This window comes from Psittacula echo (genome assembly GCF_963264785.1).
Source record: "Psittacula echo genome assembly, chromosome: 4".
In the NCBI taxonomy this organism is placed as follows: domain Eukaryota; kingdom Metazoa; phylum Chordata; class Aves; order Psittaciformes; family Psittacidae; genus Psittacula; species Psittacula echo.
This window is the reverse complement of record NC_137738.1, coordinates 40,923,305-40,946,385: the sequence shown is the minus strand read 5'-3', so window position 1 is coordinate 40,946,385 and position 23,081 is coordinate 40,923,305. Positions and strand designations below refer to the sequence as shown.

The 23,081-nt window shown below is 36.8% G+C and overlaps 1 protein-coding gene across 5 annotated transcripts in view; it reads left to right on the top strand.

The window, feature by feature from the left end:
- The window catches only part of SYNE1 (spectrin repeat containing nuclear envelope protein 1), a gene marked incomplete at its 5' end in the record, with an annotated part of 295,244 nt that overhangs the window by 150,535 nt on the left and 121,628 nt on the right, over positions 1-23,081 (top strand). For all 5 annotated transcript variants that reach the window (XM_080616381.1, XM_080616380.1, XM_080616378.1 and 2 more), the window contains 17 exons: positions 885-1,202; positions 2,511-2,666; positions 3,307-3,477; positions 4,032-4,358; positions 5,636-5,788; positions 7,183-7,350; positions 8,715-8,891; positions 9,781-9,927; positions 10,400-10,525; positions 11,967-12,143; positions 13,893-14,158; positions 14,863-17,023; positions 17,423-17,760; positions 18,404-18,548; positions 19,624-19,842; positions 20,654-20,916; positions 22,473-22,638. In XM_080616381.1, the coding sequence (XP_080472507.1) occupies positions 885-1,202; positions 2,511-2,666; positions 3,307-3,477; positions 4,032-4,358; positions 5,636-5,788; positions 7,183-7,350; positions 8,715-8,891; positions 9,781-9,927; positions 10,400-10,525; positions 11,967-12,143; positions 13,893-14,158; positions 14,863-17,023; positions 17,423-17,760; positions 18,404-18,548; positions 19,624-19,842; positions 20,654-20,916; positions 22,473-22,638 (5,478 nt within the window). The remainder of the gene's footprint in view (positions 1-884; positions 1,203-2,510; positions 2,667-3,306; positions 3,478-4,031; positions 4,359-5,635; positions 5,789-7,182; positions 7,351-8,714; positions 8,892-9,780; positions 9,928-10,399; positions 10,526-11,966; positions 12,144-13,892; positions 14,159-14,862; positions 17,024-17,422; positions 17,761-18,403; positions 18,549-19,623; positions 19,843-20,653; positions 20,917-22,472; positions 22,639-23,081) is intronic.

Genomic DNA, 23,081 nt, shown 5'->3' with positions numbered 1-23,081 from the left:
CAATAGAAACAATGTCATTCATGTCCAGAAAGAAGTGTCAGGCTTTGAGTAAAATCTCCAGACATACTAATAATCCTTTCTTCAGGCATAATAATTGTTTCTTGCAAGTACTGAATTTGTTTTAGATGTCGGTCTACCTCTTCTTTTCCCTGTGTTTCATAAGTATATCAAAATTATTCTTTTCATTGGGTTTTCATCTTTTATAGCTTATAGTGCAGGTACTTTTACTTTCAGGAAGTTCCAGTCATGTAGGCCAGCTCATATGTTCAGGTTGGAAGATTATTATTGAATCACCTAAGTGACAGTGAAAGATGAATCTAATACTTCAGTAGTTTCCAAGTTATGAATTAGTTAGCCTTGAGTGACATGGTTTAGTAAGAGGTGTCCCTGCCCATGGCAGGGAGGTTGGAACTAGATGATCTTAAGGTCCTTTCCAGCCCTAACTATTATATGATTCTATGATCTGAAGCCGATACCACATGTGTCCAGAAAAGGATATTGAGAATTATTTTAGAATTATGTCTGAAACAATAGGTTTGTTTATTGTAAAAGATTGATGTTTCACCGTGTTCCTTGTTTTTAAACAGATTAAATTTTAGAATCAGTCCTACAGTCTACTTGCCACAGAGCTGGGAAGGTTTGAATGTAAGGCTGTGCTGAATGGATTGCATTAATCTCATGCCAGCACAGGCAGCTAATGTTTCAGAACTGATGATAAACTTAGCAGGAACTTAGTAATATATGTTCAACCATAGATAACTAAAGGCAGTGTCTAGATAATGCGAGGTAACTGCTTTTGTCTTAAGTAGAACCAGGACATTGTTTGCCGTGTGTGCATGGAAACTATTAATATAGGGTATGTATTCGTAACTCTGCCTTTACAGGAGCTGCAGGTCCACTGTGCAGAAGGGCAAGCATTACTGAATGCTGCTGTCCGTGCCAGAGAGGAGGTGATTCCCTGGGGCATTCCTCAGATAGAAGACCGAGCCCTGGAATCCTTACGGCAGGATTGGCAACTTTATCAACACAGACTTTCTGAGGCAAGAAGCCAATTAAATGTCGCTGTGAGCAGACTGAGGTTAATGGAGAAAAAATTTCAGAAGGTTAATGAGTGGCTAACAGACTTGGAGGGAAAAGTTGCTATCAGGACTGGGAGGCAGTCTGGTAGAGCAACAAAGGAGATGCAGCTTCAACAAATGAAGGTAAAGAATATAGTTAAGGCATTCCTTAAACAAAATACCATGTGAGGTTTCCATATTAGTTCCTGGTTGCACTGTGAAAATGACAAGGAAGCATTGTAATTTATTCTAAGGTAGTGCCTAGAATGATGGATCCAAGAGAGCTTCATGCTTTTTGGATCCAGGTTCCTCGTATTTTACTATTTATGGGTATGGCTATGCCAATGTTGAAATCTTGGAGATCTTGCATGCATATACTTTGTGGTATGTGAAGGCACAACTTAGAACAAAGATTAAGTCCTGGATTGGTGGTTTAACCCCAGCTGGCAACAAAGTACCATGCAGCTGCTCACTCATTCCACCCACTGTGGAATGGGGTGGAGAATCAGAAAAAGGTGAAACCTGTGGATTGAGATAAGAACAGTTTAATAACTGAAATAAAGTAAAATATAATATAATAATAGTGAACAGGGAGATAACAGAAAGAGTGAGAGAGGAATAAAACCTAAGACAAACAAGTGATGCACAATACAATTGCTTACCACCCACTGATCAATGCCCAGCCTGTCCCCCAGCAGTGATCTGTGGCTCCTGGCCAAATTCCCCAAGTTTATACACTAAGCATGGTATTCTATGATATGGAATATCCTTTTGGCTGGTTCAGGTCAGATTCTCCTTCCCAGCTTCTTGTGCCCCTTCTCACTGGCAGAGCATGGGAAACTAAGTAAGTCCTTGACTTGGAGTAAGCACCGTTCAACAGCAACTAAAACTTCTGTGTATTAGTAACATTATCCTCATACTAAAATCCAAAACACAGCTCTGTACCAGCTATTAGGAAGAAAATTAACTCTATCTCAGCTAAAACCAGGACAATGGGAAAGTATTAATATGTGACAAGTAAAATGTGACAAGGTGTGTTGTGGAATCTTTGCTGTATAATAATATAATAATATTTCATATAATAATTCTTCTTTAGTCATTGCAAGAAGGAGACATAGTTCTGAGTAAATGAAGGAAGCATATTTGAAGACATTTGAGGTTACACTTCACACTCATCTTTAAAACTTCAGTCAAATTCTATAGGAATTCCACGTTGCATTTCTATTTTTATTATTTTTGGGAGAGTATTGAAATTATTGCAATGAAATGCGGTCAATATGATAGGGTAAAACTTCTGGCTTATTTGTTATGTTAACCTTCATCAGAATCTGTTTATTTTCCTGTTGTAAATCCATGTTTACAACCATGTATTTGCTCTCCTTTTCAATGAATTCATGTTGTGCTTAAGATGTTTGAATCAGTCATATAAGCTGGATAATGTCTTTGTCGTAGAAGTGGCACGAAGAAATTACAATCTACAAAGATGATGTGGAGGAAGTTGGGGTATTGGCTCAGCAAATACTAGAGCAAAGTCTCACTTCAAGCAGAATGGGAAGCCAGGCTACGCAGCTTACATCACGCTATCAAACTCTTCTTCTTCATGTCTTAGTAAGTAATAAAAATTAATTCATTGTGACATCATAAATTGACAGTTAAGCAAATATAAACAGACTTTCTTAATGACTTTATCAGTATTAATTACTATAGACTTAATTAAATATTCATATATATTCATATATATATATACACACACTTATATGGACTAAATGAATTAGATAATGGTAATAGAGATAATGACCTTTCAAGATATTCAGTATTCATCAGATGTTGTTACTATCTTTTTTAGCAGGCTCAGGAGAGAAATTCAGATTTTCGTGTTTGAATGCTAAACAACCTGTAGAGATTTTTTTTAAGGTTATCACTGAAACACATAGGTAGGGGAAAATTTTAATTTGTAATGAGCAGTCTTCAGGTCACTTTAAGTAATAAGTGTCTCAAGTCACAATTCAAATTATGAAACGTAAGTACCTTTTCGTTGTTTATTATTAACTCAGTTTTAACATTAGTGAGTTGCTGTATGTACAACCTGACAAGATCCTAGTGTGAATTGCCCACTAGAATGAAAAAACTCAATCTATTTAATTCTTATCAGGTTTTATTAATAAATAATAATTTATTGCTATCTTTAGTCAATAGCAGTGATAAACATCTGGGTGGTTCTTGTTTCCTCAACCTTATTTGTTTGAAGGAGCAAATAAAGTTTCTGGAAGAAGAAATACGCTGTATAGAAGAGTCAGAATTGGCTTTTAGTGCTTACACAAATTGGTATGGAGCTACTAACAAGAACTTCAGAAATGTGATCACCAAGTTCGACATGGTTGATAAAACAGCAATGGAGAAAAAAGTGCAGAAGCTAGAGGTACAGCTTTCTTGAATGTAATTTTTATTTCTGTTCACTAGAAAGATTCTACATTTTAACATGCATCTTAACAGCGGCTCAAAATTCTGACTTCAACTTGCCCAGAGACGCTAATAGGATAAAGATGACCCATCATAAAACTTCCTACAGTTTGTTTGTTGAGGTTATGAATAGTCCTAAATAATACAATCCTATCCTTCCATAAGACCTTGCAAGGCATCCTGTCATTTATATTTTATACCAGTATGCACAGTGACAAGAAGTGCTTTTTATTTCTCCTCATTGACATAACTCAGTAGTAAAACTCATGTTTCAAAGTTGAAGGAAAACTTTTAATCCATTTCAGATTTTCTCCTGAGAGCCCTCAGTTTCTGTGTTTATCTTCACAAGCCCAGTGCAGAGCAGAAGTATCCGCTTTTTTTGCTGCTTTCTAGTTTACCACACCTTAACTCCAGGAATTTTGTAAGGAAAAGTCCATTAAATTTTCCTAGTAGTTCCTTCTGTGTCCTCATCTAAATTCATACATTTTCTGTTAACTAACACTTCCTTCACAGCTCCTATTGAGTGATATGGACATAGGCCACAGTTTACTGAAATCTGCCCGTGAGAAGGGGGAGCGAGCTATAAAGTACATGGAGGAAAATGAAGTTGACCAGTTAAGAAAAGAAATTGGAGATCATGTGGAACAGCTTGAAGAGCTGGGTGGCTCCATCAGGAAAGAGCACATGACTTCAGAGAAGTGTCTTCAGCTGGCAAAAGAGTTCTCAGACAAGTACAAGGCACAGACTCAGTGGGTCATGGAGTACCAAGCCATGTTACATGCTCCCGTGGAGCCAAAGAGTGAACTCTATGAGAAGAAGGCCCAGTTGTCCAAATACAAGGTAAAAAGGGATTATATCATTGTACTATGGAATCATTTTTGACCTAGCGACTCTAATCCAGGTGTCTGTTCAAGTTTTCTTAATAGATATATGAGGTGTCTCTGATCTGGATGTCCAGATAGGCATCAAAGGGAACCTGTGTATGATATCTCTATCTACAAACCTGGATGATCACCTGTATTTGAAATGTGAATGTCCTAATAAGGCTTCTACATCTGAATATTTCCTGTTATGGAGCAGAATTCTTTTATGAGTACACATACGAGTAATTCTGTTGGTACCAACAGAGCTGACTGGTTTAAGCAAGGATAGAAATCAGTTGATCTTTCTTCATTGCAGATGTTGTATTTATATTGACTTAATCAGTTTTCTGGATGTCCTAGCTCGACTGACATCTAAGACAGTCAGCTGCTGTGGCCTCCTCTGGGCTTAGTTAGGATTTTAATGAAGTTTTGTGGTTTTTTGTGTTGTTTGGTTTGTTGTTTTTTTTTTTCTAGTTATAAAAATGAGTAAAAATTTACAACAAACCTAATTTCTCTTCCCAATGATGTTTTCATAAAATTCCTATTCATAAAATACTTCAGGTTTACAGGTGTTTCATAAGATGTGTACTGGGTCTGGCTGGGATGGAGCTAACTCCTCGTAGCAGCCCATTTAGCACTGTAACTTTGTGGCTAAAACAGTGCTGCTAACCAATATTTTCACTATTGCTGAGCAGTAGCTGCACAGCATCAACTACCTCCTGCTGCCTTCAGTACTCATAATCGTATGTCATAGCTGTGTGCTTGCTTCCTGCACATTTGGGGAGCTGGTAACTCACTGTTATTTAATAGATGCTGGCATGTGTCATGCTCTCTGAGTCAGTGGCACAATGACATAACAAATCAGGTTGCACACTCATCTGCACACTGTCTCATGAAGAATATGGCTTTGTTGTTGTTTTCCCACCTATTCGCAGAATTTGTTTCTCTGCACAAGTTTTATCCCTAGCACTGGCCACTTCACACATATTAACTCCCTTTCCTTCACCAGCTGCAGATTATCATCTGTGCTACTAGCCACTCACAGAAAGAGCAATTGCTTTTAAATGCCTGCAAAATTGCTTTCTCTTAAGACATGGCGGAGAAATATAGTCCTGTACTGGTAGCACAACTCTTCTCATCTACTAAGGGAGAATATATATCATGATAGAAGGCTGTGCTTCAGATCAAAGAGAAGTTAGTGAAATGGATCTTCAGTGTTCAGTGGATGTATTTTAGTTCTTGCTTGCATTGTAGTCCATACAGCAAACTGTTCTGTCCCATGAGCCTTCAATAAAATCAGTGATTGAAAAGGGAGAAGCGCTTTTTGATCTGGTGAATGATGAGACTCTAAAGAACAACATTCAAGACCTTCAGAGCAGTTACCAGGAACTCTGCAGCACAACAAAGGTAATAAGTCAGGAAGAAAATTCTAGGTTCTTTCAATTTGCTATGTTTTATTCCCCTCTTTAAGTCATTGACTGTTTGTTTCATGCTGTCGTGTCACACCCTGTACACAGAGCCAATTAGATTTAATTACTTTTTTTTTGGGGGTGGGTGGGATAAAATGGGAGGAAATAGGGAGGAAAGAGATTCTTGAATATGAAAAGAACGTCTACCTAAATAAATCTAACGAATGACTGGAATGAGTTTTGAATGTGGTAGATAAAGTCTTCATAACACTAAGGGGAAATATATCAGCAACTAGTTTGTACTATTGCTACTATTTTTAATTGCTTTGAATATATTTCTAAATACATTTTTTTAATTTTTTTTAATACATTTTTTGAATTTTTTGAAGAGACAGATGCCCTTAAATTCTACCATTTTGTCTCTTGTTTCTGCTAGATCTCACTCAAACCCTGTTTAATCTAGTTTAGTTGTTGAATGGAAGTCGCTGAGAAAATTAAGTGCAAGATGGATATAAATTAATTCAGCCAAGGACATTATTAATTAACATTGATTCATTAGTCCATGTGTGTAGAAGTATTAGATCTTTAAGAGTACTAAATATGTTCTAAAGTATGATTATTCCTAAAGCTTTTAATAGGTTATACTCCTAATAAGGATAAGCTCTGCAAACCTTATGTTTGACCTAAGTACCTTTAATGGCAAATCTGTCCACCAATAGCAGATTATTTTATTTTTTTCAGTTTTGTGCTGGGGTTTTTTTTGTTGGTTTTTTTTTGTTTGTTTGTTTATTTTTAAATTTAGAAACATTCCTCTGATCTATATCACAAAATTGATAATAGTTGCATTAGGTGTAATGTTGATGACTTTAATGTAGAGGATCTTACAAAAAATCTCTCTTAAAAAGAATAAATACATTTTAGCTGAATATGTACATTCTTAATTTACCTACCACAATCACAGGCAATATATATGTGCAAAGGCTGTGAGCGGCAGGGGCCCAACCATAACATTTGATAGATCACGTGAAGTGTCTCAAACATCATGTACTAACTGTTTCTAAGAGAACTTAATGTCAAGAGAGTGTTCCTTTTTTTAAAAAAAATAAGGAAATCCTTAGGGGTTTCTGCAGTCTTCAAAGTATAGTATTTCATCAGAATTGAAAACACTGCTCACTACTACAGAATAATCCCTTTTATGTCTTCCGTAATAGTCTAATCCTGTGAAAGTCCCTCACAGGAATGTAAATGTAGAAGATAGCTCTTACATGTTTTCAAGCTTTTGGTAGGTTTTGGTTTGTGTTGGTGGTTTGTTGTTTTGGTTTGTTTTTTATTTTTTATTTTTTATTATTGTACTTACATTAATATTTAATTTTGTTTATTGTGGACTTGCAGGCATACGTTGAAACCTTAGAGGTAAGAGTAAAAGAACATGAGGATTACAACAGTGATTTGCAAGAAGGGGAGAAATGGTTATTACATATGTCCAGCAGGCTGGTCAGCCCTGACCTCATGGAGAGTAACAGTCTTGAAATAATCACTCAGCAACTAGCTAACCACAAGGTGGGTTTGCTGCTGGGTAAACTTTCTTTGTGTGGTGTAATAAAATTTTTCTTCTCTGCTTCTCTGTCTACACTCCAGAGCTTTACTTATTTGTCATTCACCTATTCGCCTCACCTAAAACATCCATCGTGCAGGCTGGAAGGGTTTACTCACACTTGCAAAGCCCTGTAGCGACTGACAAGGGTCAGAACGGCAGGTGACAAGGTGCATTGGAAGCTGCAGATCCAACCTCGCATTCAGGACATTGGTCACTCGAGATTGCCCCAGGAGATGACAGTCCTGTTCAGAAATTTCCTGATTGCTTAAGCTGCCTTTTTTCCAACCAGTTTTGCCTATACCATATGCCCTTGGTCATCGTGCCTGTAGTAAGCGTGGGTAAAGCCCTTCCCAAATCTTCGCTCATGAAGCCAAGCCATCAGTTTTATTCCTCTTACTGCTAACTGTGTAAAGAATCATCACTGTCATTAATGCAGTTAACAAGTCTACCTTGTTGTTAGGACTTAACTTGGATGAGACTGCATCTGCACAGGAGTTTTCTTGTACACTGGTCTGAATTCTGTGTCAGATTTTTGCTAAGATGTCCCAGGAAATAGACCGCAAAAAATGTATTTGGTTAATTTTACTCCTAAAGCATTTTTGCCCTGGCACTTTTAAAGGTAAAAAAAAATATTTTACGTTTTCAAAATTCTCCCTGCCTCCCATTAGGTAGTAACATTTCCTCCATTGCTTTTATTAAAAGGTATTATTATGGTTGCTATTAATTATAATCATTCACTACATTGATAGCTGATGCTTTCTAGAACATAAAATAAAGCAAAATATAACCCTCCCCACCACTCACTGAAACTGAGATTCTAAAGGTGAATGTTGAAATCACCCTCATTGTGATTAGTGCTATTCTTCAAGTAACCTCCTTAAATAAAAATTTGGTTGTGCCAAAGTCAATGGAAAGAACTGTTTACAGTGGAGGAGCTTATGGAATAAGACATGATCCAGCATCAGGTTTAGTCCTCGTTACTAGGCACAAAAGAAGTTGGTGGAGGCCTGGAAAGCCTGCAACAAAGGAAGATTAAGGGTAGTCTCGGGGCATGAGCACATGATATTTACACATGAAGTGATACTGATGTTTCTGTCTGTACATTCTATTTATGTACAGACTTTTGACAATGATTTTACAGAGTATGCACGCTAATAGTTTGAGTATAACAATGCAGTTTGTCTGAAAACCTTTTTCCAAATCTAAAGACAAGTCATGTTTAAGGAAGAAAAAAAAAAAAATAAAAAAGGCTTACGTAAAAAGCTGTGATGCAGAACATGTTTTATGTTTGAAATATTTCTTCCAAAGTATTTTATCTATTTCTTAGGCTATCATGGAAGAAATTGCAGGATTTGAAGATCGTTTGAACAACCTTAAGAGTAAAGGGGACTACTTGATCAGTCAATGCACAGAACATCTTCAAGGAAGATTTAAACAAAACATACAAAGCCATCTTCAGGGGGCAAAAGACAGCTATTCTGCGATATGTAGTACAGCCCAAAGAGTAAGTCTTGTTTCAAACATGTTTTTATGTCATTTAAGAACAATACACATTATTATTTCTGTGTTTGTTTCTTTAAATGGTGTAAAAATTTCTACAATTTTCATTTAAATTGAGCCTACAGGTTCCTAATGTAGTACTTCATCATTACTGTGCTACAGCTAAATTTCTTGTGAACTGAATGTTGCCTTGTAGCCAGCAAAACTAACTTCCTATCAGTTCTTACCTCAATCTCTCCACACCCTCATTACATTCAAGTTACACTAGCTTCTGAGAAGCTGCAGCAAAGACATTAGAACTATTCCTGCTCCAAGAACTAGGAAGCAAATCGCACTCTTGGTGTCAGCAGTTTGCATAGGTACAATAATGGGTCTTAAGTATATGCTAGGAAATCTTCTCTTAGTAAAACCAGAATATACAGTTAAGAAGGGCTAGCTGTGTCCTTCTTTTACTCCAATTAGGAGATCAATCCAGAATAGTCAAAACCAACCCAAAAAAACCCAAAACCAAAAATAAACCCCACCAAACCAAACCAAAAACTGACAAAAACCCAAACCAGAACAAAATACAAAACTCCAAAAAGCATAGTTATAGAGGTAGGTAAAACCTGATACTAGATAATGGCAAAATGATGAACAAGAATACAGAAATAAGAGACAACACTCTTTATTTTGAAATTTATTTTTACTTTCCAGAAGCCATGTCTTATTGTCCATTTTCTCCACAAATTAGCAAGATGCAGTGAGCATATCAGCCCTTGATAGTTTTATGTATAAGAGCTAAAATAACCACAGTCTTAATAATTCTGTTCTATCTGTAATTTTCAAGGTTGGAGAAGAGAGCCAATAATGGTGTGTGAAAATGCAGTGATGTTACAAAATGTTTATTTTAGGTGTACCAGAGTTTGGAAAATGAACTCCAAAAACATGTTAATCATCAAGACACCCTACAGCAGTGCCAGACTTGGCTGTCTACAGTGAAATCAGAGCTAAAGCCAGCTACCTGGCCACCCTTCAGCTTGGCAGATGCAGTTAAACAGGTAAAAGTTCAGCACTTGAAAATGCTCAGTTCTCCTTAATAAGGTGGCCTCAGGTAAAATTTTTATATTAATAGAAATTAGATACCCTCTGACCTTTTCAGAGGGCTGTGTAGCCCACAAGGAACCAGCACTGACTCTCTGCATTAGGTGGTCACTCAGCCCTCCTTCCTGGGACTCTAGGAGGTATGTCATTGCCCTGCTTGTCAACACCAATGTAATAATTTTCTTTTGTGATGAGGAAACTTCATAGAGAGAGGTGAGCTCCTACAGGCAATGTAGGATGATAATCAAGTTTTTAAGGGTTGCTCTTGTCCATAATTCTGACAGAGCAGCCGTACCTAATAAAATAATTTATGTCTGCGTTTCATCTTTTGGAAATAATAAGCTAAAGTAAAAAATGCTAAAATGTGTGATTGTAATAAAGTATAATTTCCACAGTCTCAGAGTTTATTTGAAGATTGTCTTCCCTCAGGTAAAACATTTCCGGGCTCTGCAGGAGCAAGCCAATACATACTTGGATCTTCTGTGTTCCATGTGTGATCTGTCAGATGCCACAGTGAAGAGTACAGCAACAGATATTCAACAAACAAAACAAACGGTACAAGATAACCACAACAACCTGCTTTTAATCCTGTTTAGAGCTTTAACTGCCTTGATCTATCCTCTTTTAAAAAGGTCATATTGGGTAATGGTTTGAAGAAATGTCATCTTACTATCATCTTAAGTACTTATTTTCAAAATGGTTTTCTTTCTGCTTTTATGATTTTAATATTTTTTTAATTTTTTTTTTTTTATTGAATCCAAACGTTGCCATCCAGGTAGTAATACAAAGACACACAGAAAAAGTTGCGAAAGGTACTTAGGCAATGTTACAAGATGTTTGTCTAAAGCCATACAAATAACTTTCTGTGGAAGAAAACCTGATCTGAATTGTTTGTTTTCATGAACCACAGTTCAGTCTGTTCTTCTCTGTATTTTATTAAAGCTTAGACATATTTTATTGTTATTATTTATTCAATACTATTCAATTCTTATTAGCACATATGAGTATATTAATTGTAACCATAATAAAAAAAATCTGATGGTTCAATTCATAAATTGGAGTGCATCTATTTCAGCATATTAATTTATGAAGCATGCCTAAATGTTAAGTTTTCAAGTAGCTTAGTACTTCATGTTACAATAAAATTATAAACATAAATTATTAGAAAAGAAACATTATGAACATTGTTGTAAACATGAAAATGTTAGTTACATATACACACACAACCAAACTTTTGAAACTACTTCTACCAAGAGTAAAAATCTAATATATATAGTAACAGTATTCCATTCCAGAGAACCAAATTTTACAAGTTCAAGTAATCCGTAAAACAATGGCTGTCCAAATACTGAACAGTGAAAAATCATCCGAAACATCAGAGTAAGATTCTCCTTTTATGTATGAAGAAGTGAAACATTTTTATGAAATCACAGACAGTACAGTGCTGAGATATATTAAGCTGGTTCAGTGTCTAAACCTTAAAGGTACCCTACTGCTGTATTTGGAGCAAAAGAAGCTGTGTGACTATTGGTTTGAGGTGATTGACGGGCTCAGATCTGGTAAGCATTCTTATTTGCATTTTACAAAATGCATATAGGAAAAATAACTGGGCTGAGCAAATAACATGAAAATGTTTAGTTCAAGCTTTTATTTGGTCGTTGTAAAGGCATGTAGTTTACAGTCCAGCAATATTCTTAGCATGCAATAGACTAAATTGTACAACTAATTTAAGCTTTAACTGAAGGCTGAGGACATTTGAAAATATACTTGCTGATCTGTATGGTAAATGACATTTCTTTTTTTTTCCCAAAGACCTTCCTTTTGATAGGTCTGATTTTTATGACTTTGAAGTTTAAGACTCTTTTTGTGGGTAATATTAGCCCTTTCAGAATCTAGAGCAGAAATTTGCTTTAGTACAGCGTTGTGCTTGGGGGAGGAATGGTATTCATCCTTCATTCTCCAAAAATAGATGCCTACTCCATTTCTATTCTTCCAGATTGAGCAACAGATAATGCACTCACAGTATTTGGCTCAAGGCTGGGAGGAGATCAAACAAATGAAGGCTGAGCTCTGGATATATTTCCAGGATGCAGATCAGCAACTACAGAATTTAAAAAGGAGACGGGCAGAGTTGGAGCTAAACATTGCCCAGAATATGGTACTCCAGGTTAAGGTAAGGATGCTTTGGGTTAAGAACAGAACATAAGAAGTTCATCCTGCAGCTGATAAAAATCGTCAAAAATGCACTACTGCATATAATTGCTTATATGTTCTAAGCAAGAGCAGAGAAGTCAGAGAAAAGAGTGATTCCTTATTAATATTACAGGGTGACACAGAAAGCAAAACACTAATATTTTTCTGGCTTTGTCTCTTTTTTTAACAGTATACAATTTTCTGCATACTGGTCTGATTTGTCTTCACTTTTAATAAGCTAATTGCCAATCACAGTGGACCTGAAGATAAGTTCTGCAGCTCATGCTTGCTTAATTCTTTGTTTTCAATACTTCTAAGTTATTTATATTTATTTCAAAATTAGTTGAGGAAGCTATTCAGTGTTTCTGGACTCTGAAAACTACTGGAGAATAGGTATGACAGAAACCCAATTTAATTTACCCTAAATAATGAGACAGTTGCCTTCAGATCTTCACTCATTAATTACAGAAGAGAGAATTTTTATGGCCATTCTGCATGTATCATAAACATCAGTAAAGTAACAAGAAGAAACAGGAAAATAGGTTATTTTTTTTTATTAAATGATGAAATGCTTAGGTTTTGCATTTTTGATCTACAGTTTGCTTGCATTCTTTTTCTGCCATGCAAGGAGTTAGGTGAAGAGTAAACAGCACTTCGTTTAATGTCTATTCTGCACAAGTGTGTGAACAAAGTCATAGCTCTTGAAGATACCTCAACACAATGTGGACTGAAAGCTGTTACACTAGCAATCATTAGAGTCCAGGAAGAAGCAGAAGTCTCTGTTTCTTTGCTATTTCACTCAGGAACTGTAGATTATTATGAAAGGCAGGCACCTCCTGTACTGTCAGATGTGGCACAGAGTGTATTTTTTGCTTGAATTTGTCCTGGGAAAGGAAGATGCCTAACTCCGTTTGAAGCAGTCATGAAGAAGAATGAGGCAGAGCTGGGTAGTAGCATCTCTCCTTCAGAACCCCTGCCAGCCCTCAGTGTAAATTCCATCATCCCAGCAAAGTTCTGGAGCTGGGCATGGTTGTTTAGTTAGTTATTGGAACTAGACTTTGGGGAAAAAAAAATACTTACCCTAGATAGGGCTGAAAAATATTTCATTAGCTTCAGTTGTCAGTATATTGTATTTTCTTTTTCTAGGGTTTTCTGTGACTTGTTATTCAGTAAAAATGTGTATGCAGATAGACTTGTACTGGAATTTATTAACTCAAGTAGCAATCATACCTAGATCGTCACTGGCTTTGTTTCATTAGTAACAGCATAGTGGTTGCTATTATAGAAGTAGGAACAATGCAAAGTATGTATATGTGGGGGCTCACTGACTCAAGGACTCTGCTTCCTAATGGACTCAAATGGAAAAGGAAGAAAATTAACTAGAACCACTGCTGATAAAATGAATTCTCAGGAGATCCAGACTATCTTGCATGTTTTAGTGTAAGGTGGATGCTGTGCTAGTCTGGAAGACTGTACAGCAAGGTGGGACTTGATCATCATGATTTCTGCTTATCACTGGCAGTTGAAAACTGCTCTGGTTTGCTTTCTTGTCTGTAACCAACCTGTCATGACCTCAGAAGATGGGGAGAAGGCACATCTTCCAGTTACATCTGCTTAACAGTTGCCTTAATTAGTCCTTGCACAATTTGTTTCAGACTTTTTATTTAAATTCCATCTTATAGCTTTGAATATCTGTCACCATATTGTTTTTGATTTGTTTATTTCTCAGGAGTTCAGACAGAAGTTGCAGTCAAAGCAGTCAGCTCTTAGCTCTGTGGCTGAGAAGATGAACAAACTAACACAAGGACAAGATTCTCCTGAACACAAGGAAATAGGAGAACTGAGCAATCAGTGGCTGGACCTCTGTCTTCAGGCACATAGTTTGCTCGTACAGAGGGAGGAGGATCTGCAGAGGACAGGGGATTACCATGATCGCATGAACGTAGTTGAAGTTTTCTTGGAAAAGCTTACAAAAGAGTGGGACAACCTGGCTAGGTAAAAAAGGAGTAGCACTCACAAAGCTGACTTAGTGCATAGATGCTGAAATCTCTTTTTCCATGCGTAATTAAAAGCAAGCCTCACATATTAATGATAGGGCAATTACTTGTATTGAAATAAAGAGAGTTTGAGAAGACATATCTTCAGTACTGATTGATCCTGTCTCAGAATATAGCATTTTCTGATATTTCAAGAATTTAGCTATTTTGTTTGAACTCTTAATTTATTTACTGCATTTTGTATGTGTTTTTCATTGTGATACTGTGTTTTATCTATTAGGCTGTAATATTAAAGCTTAGTTGCTGCTGCTAAATGGCTGCAGCTGCTTTGTGTAGCATAAACACACCAGCTGTGTGTAGAATTGTGAGTGCATTACTGCTGCTATCATTGTTGTGGAACAATCTCAGTTACTTGCTGTTGTTCATATGTGCAATATAACGAGAATGCTCTGTAGTATTCATGTTAATTTGTATGGTCAGCCTGACGACCATATTTCAGATGAAAGAGAGAGAAATAAAAATGTTAAACTATTTAATGAGTATTCAGGACTTGTACCTTCAAAGGAATCTGGAAACTGTAGGTATTTAAATCATGTTGATTTCAGGTCATAGTCGGCTTATAATTCATCATGACTGATTTTAAAAGTCTGTCCTGAGATAGGATCTAATAATTCATTTATGTCCTGTCCATTTTGATAATAGATCTGATGCTGAAAGTACAAACGTGCACCTTGAAGCTTTGCAAAAACTGGCACTGGCGCTACAGGAAAGAAGATTTGCTCTGGAAGATTTGAAAGATCAGAAACAGAAGATGATAGAACATCTGAATCTTGATGACAAAGAATTAGTAAAGGAGCAATTTGGTCATTTCGAGCAACGCTGGACTCAGCTAGAGGACCTTGTCAAAAGGAAAATTCAAGTTTCTGTTTCAACCTTAGAAGAGCTCAGTTTGGTGCATTCCAAATTTCAGGAACTAATGGAATGGGCAGAGGAGCAACAGCCTGGTATCTCAGAGGCTCTTAAACAGAGCCCACCCCCAGATTTGGCTCAGAGTCTTCTCATGGATCATCTTACCATTTGCAGTGAGCTTGAAGCCAAGCAACTTGTTCTGAAGACACTTGTGAAGGATGCTGACAGGGTGATGACCAACCTAGGGCTCAATGAAAGGCAGGAGCTGCAGAAAGCACTTTCTGATGCACAGCATCACGTAGCTTGTCTCAGCAATCTGGTTGGCCAAAGAAGAAAGCACCTGAATAAAGCACTGTCTGAAAAGACCCAGTTTCTCATGGCAGTCTTTCAGGCTACAAACCAAATTCACCAGCATGAGAAGAAGGTAACGTTTCTGGAACACATTTGTCTGTTGCCAGAAGATGTGAACAAGCAGATCAGGACTTGTAAGAATATCCAGGCTAACCTAAAGGCCTATCAAAATGAAGTCACAGTGTTGTGGGCTCAAGGAAGGGATTTAATGAAAGAAACAACAAAACAAGAGAAGAGTGAAGTGTTAGGTAAACTGCAAGAACTACAGAATGTGTATGACACTGTTTTACAGAAGTGTAACCAGAGATTGTTAGAGTTGGAGAAAAATATGGTTTCAAGGAAATATTTCAAAGAAGACTTGGATAAAGCTTGCCACTGGCTGAAACAAGCTGATATTGTCACATTCCCAGAAGTCAATGTAATGAATTCTAACTCTGAATTGTGCAGCCAGTTGGCAAAATACCAACAGATTCTTGAGCAGTCTCCAGAATATGAAAATCTGTTACTTGCACTGCAAAGAGATGGCCAAGAAATCCTACTGTCACTTAATGAAGTAGATCATTCTTATCTAGATGAGAAACTTAACGTTCTCCCTCAGCAATTCAATACTGTCACTGCTCTGGCAAAAGAAAAATTATATAAGGTTCAGGAAGCAATTTATGCTAGAAAAGAATATGCTTCTTTAATTGAGTTGACAAGTAAAGCTCTGACTGAACTAGAAGATCAGTTTATTAACATGGACAAAGTTCCAGCTGCTGTTTTAGTCAGAGAAGCTGTGTCACTACAGCAGGCCTACAAAGGTCTCTTAGGTGAAGTGATGAGCCTTGGTGCAGCAGTGGATGAACTAAACCAGAAGAAGGAAGCCTTTCGAAGCACTGGCCAGCCGTGGCAACCAGATGAGATGTTAAAACTTGTCACACTGTATCACAAGTTGAAGAGGCAAATAGAACAGAAAATCAGTATGTTGGAAGACACAACAGAAGCATGCCAGGAGCATGAGAAAATGTGTATTCAATTTGAGGCACAACTAGAGGCAGTGAAGAAAGAACAGATTAAAGTAAATGAAGAAACGCTCCCAATAGAAGAAAAGTTGAAAATATACCATTCTCTGGTGGGCAGCTTGCAAGACTCGGGGAGTCTTCTGAAACGAATAACTGAACATCTAGAAGCAATTTCTCCTCAGTTTGACTCATCTGCGTGTGAGACAACAAATCAACAAGTGCAGTCTTGGCAAGAAAAACTGAAGTCTTTGCATGCTGCCATTGGTGATACTGTGATGGAGTGCGAGAACAGACTTGTGCAAAGCATAGACTTCCAGACGGAAATCTGTCGCTCACTTGACTGGTTGAGATGGGTGAAAACAGAACTTAACGGAACATTAAGTTTGGACCTCAAACTGCAAAGCATCCAAGAAGAAATCAGAAAGGTTCAGATACATCAGGAAGAAGTGCAGTCAAGCTTGAGAATAATGAATGCACTAAGCAATAAAGAGAAAGAGAGATACACGTTAGCAAAGGAGCTGATACCTGCTGACCTAGAAGACACTCTTGCTGAGCTGACAGAACTAGACAGTGAAGTTCAAGAAGCTATACACACAAGACAGGTTAGTGCACCCTTCTTGTCATTAGTTTCTCGCTCATGAAACTGAAAAAATGGCTCTGTGGCTTGATGTTTGTAATCATAATGAAAAGATTTATTTTAATAATCCCATTTTTCGGGTTTCTTTAGTGACTTAGGTTGTGGCCTATTGACATGGATGGCTTGGGGTGAGGGTGGAGGTGTCCATTGGGGAAGGTTTCCTTAATATGCATTTATATCTGCATGTAGAAGTGCAAACTCACGCAAAACCTACTTCCATGTAGTCTCTCTGGACCTGTATGTTACATATAGTGAAGGGAAAAGAAAGCAAGCACACTCAAAATGCAGACTCACAGCAGAGGATATTTTTGTTGTTGCTGTTTTATGTCTGTAACCCTCTGTATAATTTTCCTTTTTATTTCAGGCTACCTTGAGTAAATTACATAGCCTCTGCGAAAGATACTACCAAGTGATGCAGATAGCAAATGACTGGCTTGAAGATGCTCAGGAATTTCTACATTTAGCAAGGAATGGTCTTGATGTTGAGAACTCTGAGGAGAACCTAAAGAGCCACATTGAATTTTTCAGCACAGAAATTCAGTTCAGTAATCATTTGAAGGAGTTACAAGACCTTGTGTCTGAGATAAAGCCCTTTATCCAAGCCGCAGCAAGAGAGCAGCTAATGCATAATGTGGCTGCATTGGAGGAAAAGGCCAAAGGGACAAAACAAGAAGCCAAAACCCAGCAAGAGCAGTTGCAAAGGTAGATTAATCTTTTAAATTTTTCTTTCATGTTATCACCTTGTTGGTGATAAAAAAAACAAAAAAAAAATCACAACATTAATTTATGTAAAATATTTGTGCTACTGACGACAGAAGTGGATATTGGGATTCAGAGCTCTTGGATTCTGTTTTCTGTTCTGCCACTGATTGATTAGATGTGTGATCCTGAGGAAGCTATGATAGAATTTATATAAAGTTTGGAACAGTACTGAGAAAAGTAGTGGGGCGTAATTGTCCCTTATTCCACCTGGCACAAGAACTACACAATAAAAAATAAAATTGAAGTAGACATTTTGAAGTAAACAGAAATAGCTTTTTAACCAGCATAACTGTTGGTTATTAGTCCTGAATGTTCTGGATTCCAAAAATTTGGGTAGGTTTAAAGTGCATCCTGGGCAAAGTCACTGAGAAAAGATTAAACAAGGACTCTTAAATGCACAAGTGTGTCTTTAAGGCACAGCTGAAAATCAGGAGCATATGCTTCTATGTATGCTCTTTCTCAATAATCTTTCTTTTGAAAAGGTGCAAAAGGTTTTGAAAACTAGGTGCAATAATATTGCTGATTTTTTCAAATAGTTTTATGTTGCATTAAATTGTTCTCTCTGGAACTATATTTGTTTAAGGTGTACTTCTGAGTGGCAGGAGTACCAGACAGCAAGACAGAAGGTTATTGAAGTGATGAATGAGGCTGAGAAAAAATTATCTGAATTCTCAGTAGCTAAAGCTGCTTTGTCTTATGAAGCAGAAGAGAAATTACTAATGCATAAGGTAAGGTACTGAAAAGTATATTTCCTTCCATGAAAATACATGTATGTTATGTGGGTCCCTACCTGTGGCAACCTTAATTTGAGGTTTTAGATCTTTTCTTGTAGCACTTAACTGTGTCATAACACACCAATAGGTGGTTTGTGTTATGTGGAACACACATTTTATTTGTGGGGTGACCAAGACAGATATTTTTAATCACTTTTCAGCTTAATATCTGTCTGTGTGCCTGTGACTGTAGAGAACTGGAAGGAGCCAGAAGGTTCCTGAAAGCCTTGGGTACATAAGCCCCAGAATTGTGTACCCTACAGAAATTCAGATCAATAGAAATGTCCACCTACTTTGGATCACATGTAATAGTTTTACTAGGACAGGAAGGGTTCAGGTTTAATATTAACTCTTGTTTAGTCTAAAATTAAAAATGTAACTTAAAGGAATTACTTTCTCACTCTAGTATTTAAGGCGTTAGTCAGTTGCCTTAATATAGACAGTTAGTGATACTGCAGATGTCCTGCCTGGTCTCCAGCTGTGTCTCTGAAGGCTGGAATCTTCCCCAACAGTAAAGTCATGTTTGCCAGCTTCATAAGAATATCCGGATACCCTTGGACATCTAAAATGTCATTAAATATAAATATGACATAAATGTATGCTTAAACCCCTGAATTGCTTCTTTCATTTTTTAGACTCTTATAGTAAAGTCTTTCTTTGCTATGAGAAGGGTCCTGAATACTATCTATCCCTTTTGAGAGGCTAGCAAAGGAAGAAAGAAAAAATCTGATTACACCAGATTTCTGCTGCTTCCAGAGACTTACATTTTGGACCAAGTCCCTTAAGTAATCGTAAATAATACATTGCACATGAAAAATAAAGTGAGACACATGAATATATGGCACATGAAAAATAAAATGAGGTGAGATATTTTATGAAAAATGAAGTGAGACCTAACTGTATCTCACTCAGCAAAGAGTACGTGTTCTTTGTCTTCAGTGAATGGAAAAAGCTCATCTGCCTGCAAGTGTGTTGAATAGTTATGAGTTGTGTTGTGAAAGTGGAAAACTGTTTATTCTTGCTTTTTCAGACTCTTGTGTCTGTAGTGAATTCTTTCCATGAGAAGATCACAGCCCTAGAAGAAAAGACTTCACAGCTGGAAAAAGTTAGCAATGATGCCAGTAAAGCAACTATAAGTAGATCCATGACAACAGTTTGGCAGCGCTGGACACGGCTCCGGAATGTAGCCCAAGAACAAGAGAAAATTTTGGAAGGTGCAGTGCAGGAATGGAAGGGCTTTAATGATAAGGTAACTTCTGGTCTTGGTAAATCTTTATTTGTTAACTGTACTAAGTTTTTTTTCCTTATTAATCATCCTCTAGTAACAAAAGCTGATAGCAGGAATAGCAGTAATTTTTCTCAAAACATACTAAAAAGAACTATGGAAGACCTAGGTTTAGAATCACTGCCTCCAAGGTTTGCACTTTTCTTCTATATGCATACATGTATAGTAAATACAGAGTTATTTTGGTTTCTGGTGATTCTTCAGAATCTTATCCTCTGTATTTCCCTTCTGCAGATGATCTATTCTAGTTTAATTCAACCTCTTAAAATTACTTTTTTCCCTGAAGAGTATAAAGTTGCTATTTCTAAATTTATGCAATGTTATCATTGCCTGTCATTGCTCACTGATCATGTGTCTCTTTTCTTTATATCCTACCTGTCTCTTTTTATCTGCCATTGTCCATTATTTTATGTTCAGACTTCAGGTTCTCTGGGAATGCGGATAATAGTTTTGTTAAATGTATCACATATGCCAAATATGGGTGTACCTTGGGGTAGAGCTCTAGGTCCTATGGCAATAAAGATACTAAATGCTAAAAAATACAAGCAACCATTCATCACTTGCGAAAAAGTCCCTTACCAAGTCCTAGTCCACTTAGCTAGATCTATCATTAGAGTATAGATTTATATCTGCAATAGAGACTGTTGCACAAGCCCTATACCACAACTGTTTTACAGCATCTAAATGTACTGCACTGGATTTAGCACCTCTTGGTATCAGTTTTGCTAGCTTCTTTTTATTTTCATTATTGCCAAGACTACATTCCTTTCCATAGATTCAGAAAGCCACCATAGCAATAGATGAGCTACAAGGTCGCTTACCAGAAAGCTCAGTAGAAAAGGCATCCAAGACAGAACTCCTGGAACTCTTGGATTACCACAGCAGTTTCCTTCTGGAGGTGGAGCGCCAGTTGTCATCTTTGGGCCTGCTCAAACAGCAGACTGTCAGCATGCTTCAGGATGTGGAAGTAAAGCCTCCATCTCAAGAGGAACTACCAGTCATGCAAGAAATCAAAGCAATGCAAGATCGATGTCACAAGTAAGGCAATATTTTAAAAGATTCGCTAGTAAAATGGTACCTTACAATTCGTTAATGAGAGTTCAACTATCATTTTTGTTGTCATTAACAATGACCATGCTTAAAAGAAATATTGGTTATTATAATTAAGTACCAATTTAACTTGAAATTATTGTTAATTTTGAAATATGTTTTTACCATTATTTTTTATTTCAGTCAATAGGAGTATGCATTTTAGAACACAAACTTCTTCCCTTGCATAATAATAGTAACTTATGTAAAAGTTGTATAAACTATATTACAGTTATAACTGATTTTAAACACTTCCGTTGCAGTAAGCTTTTATGTTTTTGTATCCTAAGTTTAGATTAGCTTACCACTTTGTTTCCCCTGTTGGAAGCACTTAGGTACCAAAAGTAGGTACCCTATGAAATTTACAGTGGAATTTGGTGCATGAGCATGTGAAACGTATCTTAGCATTTCGCTTTGTGGTTATATAAGTGTTTATCTAAGTCTAAAATGTTGTTCTGCCATGTAAAACGAGGAAATTTTACGGCAAACTTTCAGGGCTCATATCCACCTCATAAGTACATTAAGATGCTGTTAACTGCGTCTCCTTGGTGGGAAAAAGAAAAGAGATAGAGGATGAAAAATGTGCAAAGCCTACACCTAGCCTGTACAAAGTTCGTTGTGCATGCATAACTGATTGCTCTGTAGAAAACATGGAGATATTAGCACTTCTGTAATTCTGGACTTCCCTTAGAGTTGGATTTTAAGAAATAAGGTCTGTGATGATCTCATGTTCATGTAAATAAGCCATGATTTGCCTATGGAAGGTTATACAAACACAAATTAAATATGGGAACATTACAGTAAGATCCATGTCATGTATTTAAAAGTTACAAGTAGTCCTGTAGATCTTTCACAGAGCTGTCATGAAAAAAGATTCTGTTTTTTACTGGAGATCCAAGTTCTTGACAAAAGTATGGAAATTCTGCTTTAGTGGAAGTGTGGAGGTAGGTCCCTGGATCTAAAATGCTGTTCAGGTGTTTGATCCATGCCTTATCCCAGGTATTTTGCCAATGCAAATCCCATCAATAGGAGTGGAATCTATCTCATGCTGGTTTAGATTGTAGATATCCAAATCTGAATGGATTAATTCTCACTCTCTAATTAGTGGAGAAATAGACAGGTATAAGATGCAGATTTCCTGACCTATTTTAAAAGTTTCTTTTAGAATGATGATGAATCATCCTAAATCATGGCCTAGAATTGCCTGCTTCCTCCACTGACAATAAGGGCGGTCTGTAGTGGTGAGCTTAGATGTAGGTTCTAAAAATTTGGATTTCTTCAAAAGAATTGTGCGCTTGATGTCAAAATACAAGAAACTCTAATTAAAAGGCATGAACTGAAGAATGAACATGAGAAATTTAAGTGTGCTGCTTTAGTAGTCTGTTGCAACACTTTTTATTACTTTTGATAATAATTATTATCTCTATTATTCAATATGTTTTGACAAAGCAATGTTTTTTGACATTGCTTAATTCTTCACAAGTAGTTTTTGTTTGTTTCCGAAGTATGCAACAGAAAGTGAAAAAAGGTGTGAAGATGGTGAAACAGGAGCTGAAGGAGCGTGAGGAGGTTGAAGCAGAGATTAATATTGTGAAGTCTTGGATCCAGGAAACAAAAGAATATTTATTAAGCCCTGATGTAGAAGTGGACACTCAACTTCAGGAGTTGCAGGTATTTCAAGTTTATCAATTTTTAAATTACAATATTCATCTTGTAATCTGCTTGTGAATGTTAATCAGTTCAAAACCACCACAAATTCAAATTAGACAATATTCATTGATTTTTGAGTAAGCTACTAGACAACTCCATAAAATGTGAAGTAGCTGATGGGCTGTAATATTTTATTTTAAAGATATTTAAGATTATATTTAAGTATTTGCATTTGTCCAATTTTGCATACTAGCATGTTTTTTAGTGATTTTCCTCCTCTCATTTGAAATAGGGGGGAACTATAGAAATGTCACATTCTGCCTATCCACACTCTATCTCAGGAGTTTGGGACGGGGAGGGAAGCAGCAAAATCATAGAATCATAGAATAGTTAGGGTTGGAAAGGACCTTAAGATCATCTAGTTACAACCCCCCTGCCATGGACAGGGACACCTCACACTAAAC